General features: G+C 39.8%; 1 protein-coding gene across 1 annotated transcript in view; it reads left to right on the forward strand.

Moving 5' to 3' along the window:
- IMPG2 (interphotoreceptor matrix proteoglycan 2) overlaps positions 1 to 1,666 on the forward strand; it is a 49,434-nt gene extending 47,768 nt beyond the window's left edge. The window contains exons 18-20 of the mRNA XM_057364124.1: positions 71 to 259; positions 434 to 632; positions 1,583 to 1,666. Coding sequence (XP_057220107.1) covers positions 71 to 259; positions 434 to 632; positions 1,583 to 1,666 — 472 coding nt within the window. The remainder of the gene's footprint in view (positions 1 to 70; positions 260 to 433; positions 633 to 1,582) is intronic.
- Positions 1,667 to 9,938: the final 8,272 nt, after the last annotated feature.

Here is a 9,938-nt window from a genome sequence, read left to right on the forward strand (position 1 = left end):
TAACAGGGAGTTAAATACATTAACCAAAGCTTCTGCTGGTGTTTAATTTACCTGTGTTTCTTTGTGGCAGGTGTCGTGTGGGAGAGAACTGGTGGTACAGAGGGGAGCACTGTGAAGAATATGTGTCTGAGCCACTGGTTGTGGGAATTGCAATTGCTTCTGTGGCAGGATTCCTTCTTGTGGCCTCTGCTGTCATCTTCTTCTTGGCCAGGACCCTTCGAGACCAGTACACAAAGAGTGACAGTGGGGACTCACAGGGGTAGGTGACACCATCTAATATTTTAAAACACACTGGCTACAATAAGGATAATTCTGTCGTAAGTCTTATATCACACAGTTTGCAAGCAACAKGATGTACAGGCACCTCCAAATGCCAAGCTTCCTGCCCTTCCAGGCTGCAGAGAAGCTCACAGTTTGTTTATTGCTCCCCCAGGCAGGGTGACAGCCTCTCGTCCATTGAGAATGCAGTTAAATACAACCCCATGTATGAAAGTGATACGACTGGCTACAGCCATTATTACCGGAGATATCCACAGCTAACGTCCTACAGTTCCACCAGTGCAGAGACATCCACAGACTACAGCAGTGAAGAGATCAGGCACATTTATGAAAACAGTGAGCTTACTAAGGAGGTAAATGACCTTGTTTTCATAGTGGCATGGGAAAGATCATGTAAACAGTAAGCTTATTCCACACTTCTAACCTTAGAGGTGGGCTGAATCTTTCCCCGGTGTCTATGCTCTAGATAAACAGGTTGCAACTATGGCTGCTGCTGCCCAATCTTTCCCCAGTGTCTATGCTCTAGAGAAACAGATTGCAGCTATAGAAGCTGCAATTATTTAAAAGACAGAAAGGCTTGCTTTCCCTGCTTGCTTTTAGAGAAAGTTATCATTTCATTCTGACCTGTAATGTATTTCACTGTATAAAGGAGATGACTCCTTAAGAAACGTCACTGGAGCTGGGGAGATTTGATGTATTACTTGACACAACACTYACCTTTTAAAGCCAGCTATCTTCTGTAAGAGTAGTCACACAGTGAAAAACTGGTACATCCAGGCCTTTTGACAGGGTCCTTTTGTTTTGGGTATTTTCTGTTTGTTTTCAAAGTTTAAGTCTTTCTATAACCTGCAAGTTAGATCACATCKTCTTTCTTCCTGTATAGACAGTATCCAAGGTTTACTCTAGAAGGCTAAAGAGAAGGGATTTACAACCCAGAACTGACCACAGATCCTGAAGAGACTGTGGGAGGTGTGAATCCAGTATGTAGCTGGACTGGTAGGCAAAGTATCTCTGAGACATAAATGGTTTTGTTAAAGTCCGTTGAAATGCCACACTCTGTCCAAACCATGGTTTTGATTTAAAAGTTAAGTATTACTGAACTCAAATAAAATGCTTCACTTTAAATTAGAAAAAAAGGGGGCCTAAAGAAGAATATCAGTATTGGCGTGCCCAGTTTCAAGGTCTATTCCTTGAAATAGCATGCCATAGGAGCTTTATTTCCAAAAAAAACCCCAGAAATCAGTTATTTCAGTAGCATTATGATTTATATTATGTACTTACAATTCTGTTTATTGTATTCTAGGAAATTCAGGACAGAATTCGAATTATAGAGCTCTACGCTAAAGACCGCCAGTTTGCAGAGTTTGTTAGGCAGCATCAAATGTGAGTGAAATGTCTTGTCTGGGTAACTCAGTCCTTTGATGTTTTTTTCTGTGGCCTTTACTACATTACTGTGTTCTTTTGAGATTCTAGAAATGGTGGGACACTGGAGGCTAAGATTTCAACATTTGTTTTGAACAGGTTCAACCCTTTTACAGAACTTAATAATCAGTTTTAAAAGTAGATAGCCCCAGRAAAAAAAAGCAGGGAAGAGGAATCCCAAAGTTAATTGGTGTCAGAGCTCTGATATCAGTTTAGGTCCTTGAAATCACATATAGAATCTTCTTAATTCTTTTATTGTAGCTCCCATTCCCCAATGCTTTGTTCAAAGACAGAAATTTTAAAACATGTTAGTTTTAAAAGGAATTCATTGTTAGCTTACACACTTGTATGAACTGTACTCCCACTGAAGCATGCAGCAAGTCACAGCTAGCTGAGTTAATTTGAAAGATACTGTTGTACAACTCCTTGGCATCCTATTAAAAATATCCACAGTAGCAAAAAAAAACTTTGTGTTCCCAGATCTTCAGCAATGATTTTTATTTTAATTAAAAAGAACAGCAGTTCACTTTTTTCATGTTAGTAGTTCATTTTTTCATCTTGAAAAGTATAAGCATCTAGATTTTTCACAGGTAGAAAGTAGTAAGGGCTGCCTTGTATAAACCTTGAATCCAGTGTTTGAAATAGATGAACTTAACCACCGCATTTCTGTTTTTCATTTCAGGAAGCTGCTTTAAGAAAAAAAGAAATTGGTAGAATACACATGGGAGATAAAGACTACCTTGTTGCCACAGCAATGTGCTCAGATGTAACTGGAAAGTTACTTATAGTTTTAACATCGCATGGATGGATGCAGATGTTTTCTAAATGAATGGCTGAAATGTACAGATGTCTGTTTATCTCAATTTCTTCTGGCTTTTATGTATGAAGTGACATTTTTAAGAGGTGATCAGAAGTGGCAGAGGTTATGAAAGTTCATTTCTCTTTAACTTCAAAATGGACAGTGTATGTTTTTTCATACAAAGGCAAAAAAAAAAATCTCCTCGGCTAAGACAAGATACATGCACAACCAAAATAAAGTGCACATTGAAAATCCCTGCCTGGCATTTATCCCCTCACTGAAGGCTCCAGTGGCGATTTCATGGGTATAAAACAGTAGTGGAAGGAAATATTTGATTTTCAAGAGAATGAATCGTAGGGGAGAACTATTGTGCTAGAATTATGTTAGTATTATTTTAAGGCATTCCTGTTACCAGCACAAACATAACCTCACTGGAACAGCTTTTCTTCTGTACAGGTGCCTGATGTACATTTTTGCCACCTGGCATTAGCAAAGCAGAGGATAGCATGGAGCCTGCAGCCTCCTGGAGGCTCCCTGCAGCCATCAGCATCACCACTGCCTGCCAGTGACCCCCAGAGAGCCTTGGCAAGGCAGGCCAGAGCTTCTGCAGCACAGCATAACGTCTTTAAAGCCAGCATGGCTGATTCTCCAGCTCATGCTGGCACACACACAAGCTGGGGCACAGAAGGGCTTCTATCATACAAATGTTCTGTGAAGCTCAAGCGACTAACTTTGATTTTTACTTTTTTTTTTGTATGTAGACATTTTGTTTCATATTTTGTAAGTTAATATGCATTATTTATTTGTTGTGTGTTTCCTTCCCAGCTTGTTTTSATAATGGAATTGTTGAAATAGAAAAATGATAGTTTTAATGATGAAATACTGCAGTGGCATTTCTGCCCATTCTTTTATATCTATATTATATTTAGTGTTTACTCAGTGTTGAATTCAGCCAACTAATATTTGAAATTACCGAGCTGGGCAATAGCCCAGTCAGCTGCTGTCATGAGCTCCCTTTTAGAATCAGGTTCTTAAGTCCACACACATGTGGTAGATGTCAGCACTTTCCCACAGGGAAGGGAAAAACTGAAGTAATTCTTAATTTAGTGAAATTCAGCATAGAATTCCCTAAACAGMAGAAGTCAGCCTAAAGCATCTTTAAATAGCTGAATTGAGATGGGGACTTCTAGGAGAAGAAATGGAATTTTATCTTCAAGTTATGAAGAGAGTTCTGACTACTGTGTTAAGCTGTGTTGGGGCTCTGTTCAGTCACCCAAGGTCACTTGTTTAAGTCATTAAACAGCTGTCAGGGTTAGGACACCAATTACAATTACATCAGCTTGTTCTAGCAAAAAAGGCCAAGTTATTTGTTATTTCAACAACATCTGTAGTTCTCGGCCCACATGTGCCAACAGCCACCTGATACTTTCTAGAGTCAAGTGATAGTGAGAATTATTTAATTGTCTTTAGGCAGCTTAGCGAAACAATGAAATATTTCAATGCAATTTTTCTACATGTCCTGGAGAACCTCACTGGATCACTTGTGTAGTACTTTCTTGCCTTGAGTGGCAGGGGATGGGTATCAGAGTCTCCCATCTGTCAAAGAAATGCTTATATAAACCACTGAAAGCCAAATAATGCCAGACAGAAGGAAATAATATGGTGCTGCTGAACTTTGTGACCAGATGTTATGAGACAGAGGCCCCAGGTTGGGGTTGGCCCAAGGGCTGTCAGAGCAGCTGGTCCAGAGTTTGTGAGGCACAGCCCACTCCTCATGGCTCTGTAGCAGCGTGGCTGTGCCATCCCATAACTCCAGGGACTGTCATCATAGCAGAAGATTGCTGGGCTCAGGGTGGGCAACACCTTGGGACTTGTTGCTGTGCAACTCAGCTGCCAGCCCTGGGAGATTTGGTGCTGCTCYTGCTTGAGGGCAACAGTGAATGGCAGCTGGGATCAGAGAAGTTTTCCAGGTATTCTGCTGTGCACAAGCTGAGAAGAGGCTTGGTTACACTGARTGTGAGGTATTTCAGTGAATAAACAGTGATATTTTCTTTGTGTGTGTGTAYACGTATGAACATGATGGTATCTTTTCACTACAATAAAAAATTATTTCSAAAATATTTTTCTATAACATTAATGTAGATACTTTGACATGGAGAAGGCATCTTAGCCCTAAGCATTTGTGTGTGTAGGATCAGAAAGGGGTTTTTTTTTGTTTTTTTTGGGTTTTTTAACCAAGCTGGTAAGGTGTTAAACTCTTTTGCTGACAAAAGTGCCAAATGTAGTTCATTAATGCTTGCAAGGTCTGAAAATTCCTGCTAGAAAGCACATTCCTGAGTGCTTTGCTTTCTGTTAAACTCTTTGCCCATTTTGAAAATGTTTCATCCCTAATCAAAAAGCCAACAAATTAATGAATAACTGATTTTCTTTGATACTTTCCCAATCCAAAGAACTCTAAATATCCTAACAAAACAAAAGAAAACAAAAAAAAAMCCCAAAACCCAACTGCCACCAAACCAGCTCTGTGTACAAATCTATCATTCTGTTACCAGTTAGCGTGCTCTTTTTCATTTGTTTAAAGTGAAAAGTACAGGTTTGAATGACTTGGCTTAAATTAAGAGTATGGAAAAAAAGCAGTTATTGTTTACTAAATGCTGACAGGTCTGTCACTATCTGTGGCTCCCCTCATGGCTGGAAACACAGAAGAAAATGAGGTCCTGCAAGACACTACAAGCTGCCCCTTTAACAGATGATCACAAACATCCAGCCCCGGCTGGATCTCTCAAAGCCTCACTTTTAAACCTTAAGGCACCAATCCACAGTGGTAGAATTACACCAGGGTTGGAAATTCAAACAGAAATCAAGTGTTCAGAGCTGCAAGACTATCAGCATTTCAAGAATTGTGTGCTTGTCTGGTATTTGCATTTTTCACAGAGCCTTGCCCAGCAAAAAACTAAAAGATACCAAGTAAGTGAGACTCCATTCCATTAAGCTCCAAGCTGTGAGCTTCATGTACTGCTAGAAAAGAGTTTAGTTCCTGAAAACAGATTTCTGCAGGTCCTCAGAGACAGCTGAAACTATGCATTTCACCTCTCTCCTCCAAACCAAGGAAGCTTGAATAAACTTTTTAGGTTTTAAGAACTTACAGCTTAAATTTTACAATGAAAAAAAGCCTTTAATAATCAAGGCTTTCACTCCCATTTCTCATCAGACCTGTTAGAATTGGTCCTTATTATGAAGGGCTGCAGGAGAATGAGAGGACTCTGAGCCCTCTGGCACATGGAATCTGTGCACAGAGGCATGCTGAGGTGCTAGAGCTTGAGCATAGGGACAGTCATCTCACMCTATAAAACACAAAGCACAAATATYRGCAATACCAGTTTATCTATCTGCACACATCTGTAAGACACAGACTRACCCTGTACAGCATAGGAAATGGGGCAGGGCATTGTTATTCTTTTAAATATTAGCAGGAAACACACAGGACTTTCATGGCACTCAGGTTACTTGARGAGTACTTTAACACCAGCAACATTTCTGTCTTATCTTTCCGCTACTTGATGCAGTTTTGGAACAGATGTATCATCTTCTACACAGTGTTGATCCATTTGCTTTTGTTTCCAAACTGCAAAAATATTCCAAAGCTATTTTCTGGGCAGAGATTTTTTTTCATTTGTCAGACCAAGCAGGGAAGTTTTGCTTTTGTCATTAACAATTGCCTCTCCTATTCCAGACTATTAATGGCCCTTCAGGAATTTTAGTTGAGTTCCCATCCTCTTGAACTCTTATTTGTGCTGTTATTCCCCCTCCTTGCTGGTTCACCCACCACACTGAGCAGTGGGAAACACACTTGCAGCAGGCATCTCTGCTTGGGAGATGGCAGCAGATTCCAGGGCTAAAATGACAACTGCCTCAGGTGCTGCAGCTGTTCTGAACCTGTCCTTTAGTTTTCCTGTGTTTCCAGTTAAACACAAAAACAGATTTCAACTCTTACTTGTTTCAGGATGAGAAATAATACTAGAATTTTGTGAGACAGATGCCAATTTAGTATATTTTTTTTAAATCAATTCTACCATCAGCACATCTAAGGATTAGGTTTCTGTACTAAATATATGAGTTGGAGTAAATGACATTTAAAGCCTGACCTTTTATAAGGGGACACTGCCCCCAGATCTCATTTATACAACAAAATATGACTATCTGTGTTGAATCATTGGAGGTTTAAACRTTGTTCAAAAATCTATTATACACAAATTTGACTTGGTGTTAATTAGACTTGCAATTGCATCTCCACAGCTCATCACCAGATGGGGAAAACAGGCCTTTCTTGAAAGCTTGTTCAGAAATGAAAATGGGAACAATGAAGGATATGGCTATACATCCAAACTTTATGTACTAACACRGTCACATGGCTGGATAAAAGAGGGCAAGTGAAAAGATTTTCAGAGGTGATCTTACAAGCAACACCAAGTGTGAAAAATTTCCATCTAGTCATGGTACACAGCTACAAGGAAATTCACTCAGCTCCACCTAAAGAGGATTACAGAGTGTTTATATGATCTCCTGTCCCAAAAAAGACGGGGATGCAAACACTTCCAGCAGCAGCATAGGGCTTGTCTCCCACCATGACCTACAGGTAACTGCAGTTCACTGTTTGCATTCCTGTCATCTGCTCAATGAGGGAGTGGCTGTTCTTCCCATCCCTAGTTTCAGATGGAAAGATTGGAATGTTTTGATCAAAAAAACCCCAACATTATACAGTTGTCCAGTAAACCAGAGACTGCTTCAAAACCTTTTTTTTTGTCTTTTATTATCTATTATTTTTTAAAGTTTGATTAAAAAATTAAAATACAAATAACAACAATATCAACAATTAACAAAACCTTCGCACACTTATTTTTAGTGTTTGCTTTTTATCTGCTCCCCTTAGGCATGGATGCAAAGCCACAGCCATGGTGGGAAGACAATGTGATCTACAGAGCTCTTCCATATGGAGTTCTCACTTTGCTCTTTTTCCCACCACAGCAACACTTAAAATCACATCAAATGAATATCCATTAAAAAAAAAATCAAGTTTCAAAAATGATCCCATACTGGAATGTCCTCCCCAGTCTTGCAGAGTGTGTGCCTGGGAGCCTCATAAACACAGGGATTGACCTTTCAAGAGACTTAAACCTTTATCCTTATGCACACCGCTCCTGATGGGACATGTCATGTCTAATGCAACCCTGAATGCACCAAACTCACAAAAGTAGAAGCAGTGGGTACGTGACTTGAGAGCAAGGCTGATGGTGAATGCTTTGGGGTTATCCCTAAGAACATCGCTGACACCACTGACATTTTTCAAAGAGCAAAGCACATAAGAGCTTTTCACTTATCTGTCAAGAGAAAAAGGAAATGGACGCTGCTGGTAAGGCATTCAAAGCAGAGAACCAGTCCAAGTTTGGAGGTAAACCAGACCAGTCTCTGAAAAGGGATCATTTTAGCCTGGAAAGATAGAACAAAGTCATGTTAGGAAAAAAAAATGTAAACAGACAGGTTATATTTTGAAGGTTTTTTTCCTATATAAGGAATTGGAGAAACATSTCATAATCACTATGATTTGATAAATCTTCAAGTCAATAAGCTGCTTTTATCTAATTATCCTTAATATTGCTTTGAGAAGGGGAGGGCAGAACTCTGACCATTTTACCCWGTCATTATATAAAAATTTAATTAGCTGTGATGACCAGCATGTTTCATAAACACCTAACAAACCTTCCCACTGTTTGATTACTTGTGTGCAAAAAGCAAATGATCTTATAACATGAGAAATTTGATCATGGGATAAAAAACACTACAAGACAACCCAACAAAAAATAGAGAGCTGTTCAGCCCTGTAATATAGAAACCCAAAGATGCAAATTCTCCAATGCTCCTGTGAACCTCTTCTGAACATTTTTTAAACCAGCTCCAGTTACCTAAGCCTCTTGGCATACAATGGTTGCACCCTGTTCCCATTCTGCTCTAGGAAATGGGAAACCTCAAGTCTAGCAAAGATCAGTCAYCAAACAGAGGATGTGTTCAGGGACCAAATTTGAAAACAAAACTATTTACCCAGCTTTAAATGAACAATCTTGAAAAATCACACATACAGTTAATGCTGAAAATCAGAACTGGTACAGCAAAATACCATTACATTTTCTTCGGCTGGATTTTCTAAGACCATTAAGCTGTCTCGCACTTCTAGGGTTACTCGATCAGGTCAGGACTTCTGCTGATCTCCAGAGTGCTTGCCTCAAAACCCTGCCACTCTGAGCTTTCTTCCCCCTAGTTAGTATCAAAGAGGAAAGGCCAAATCACAACTTGGTTCAAACTCAAGGAGCAGCCCAGCCCCATAGCAGCAGAAATACTGACGGCTCTGCATCCGTGTCAGTTGGATCCCACTTCAGAGTGTTTCTGAGACTGGGAGGAAGGAGCAAAAATGGGAAGAAAAACAGAGAAAAACAGACAAAGGACAAAGCTTGRCTACAGTCTGAGTCAGCAACAACAGCGCAGATACAAGTCTATGTGAAATCATAGAAATGGAAAGAAGTCTCATCCACCTGTGTTTATAGGATCTTTGCAAGGGCAGGACAAAGGACTGATGTATTTTCACAACAGGAGTGTAAGGAGCAGAATTCCTTGAGCTTTGGAGGAAGGCTGGAGGGGTATTCCCCCTGCAGGACATGAGACACTCTAGGAAATAACAATTTCAACTCTGTGTCTGTATGGTATGTGCAGTGAGGTATCTGCTCTGTTTTTCTATACACAGAGAATGATAAAACCAGAAATCTRAAATAAACTAGAGCCAAGGCAAAGAATATCTTCCAATGGGGAGCAGAAGGGCTGAGAAGAGCACTTGGGCCTCTTACTAGTGCCAAAACCCAAAATTTGAAATCTCTCTACCCTTCCACATATTTTCCACAGACATGTAAAGAAAAAGCAAACACTATTTAAGTTTGTTCCAAATTATAGGCTATCCTTAGTTTCACAAATGAAATTTTCTGGTTTATTATCCCTTATCCATAATTACTGCAGACTCAGACACCTAMTCCCAGCTCCAATCTTGCATGCCACTGTAGCAAAGGTTTTATCCACAGCAGCTTCCAGACACCACTCTGACTCTGCACTTCCTTTATTGAGAGGCTGAGAACAGAATGTCCTGCTATCAATCCACTTGAATCTTCATTTTCAATCTTGAAGCAATAAAATATTGCAAGACCTTTTTCCAAAGCTGGTGTAGTGGTTTTAAGTTGTTCTGTTTTTAAAACCAAAAGGCAGAAAAGGATCTCACCATGATGGAGGTTTGTTTCATCGTTAGCTATTTAAGATGCCAGATGTATAAARCTCTTCTCGTATTCATTCCAGTTTTATGGCATGGCTGACAGTCTGCATCTCTACAGATGTTGATGTGGGG

This window comes from Malurus melanocephalus, unplaced genomic scaffold (assembly GCF_030028575.1).
Source record: "Malurus melanocephalus ecotype Western Australia unplaced genomic scaffold, MMel_1.1 scaffold_36, whole genome shotgun sequence".
Classification (NCBI taxonomy): Eukaryota; Metazoa; Chordata; class Aves; order Passeriformes; family Maluridae; genus Malurus; species Malurus melanocephalus.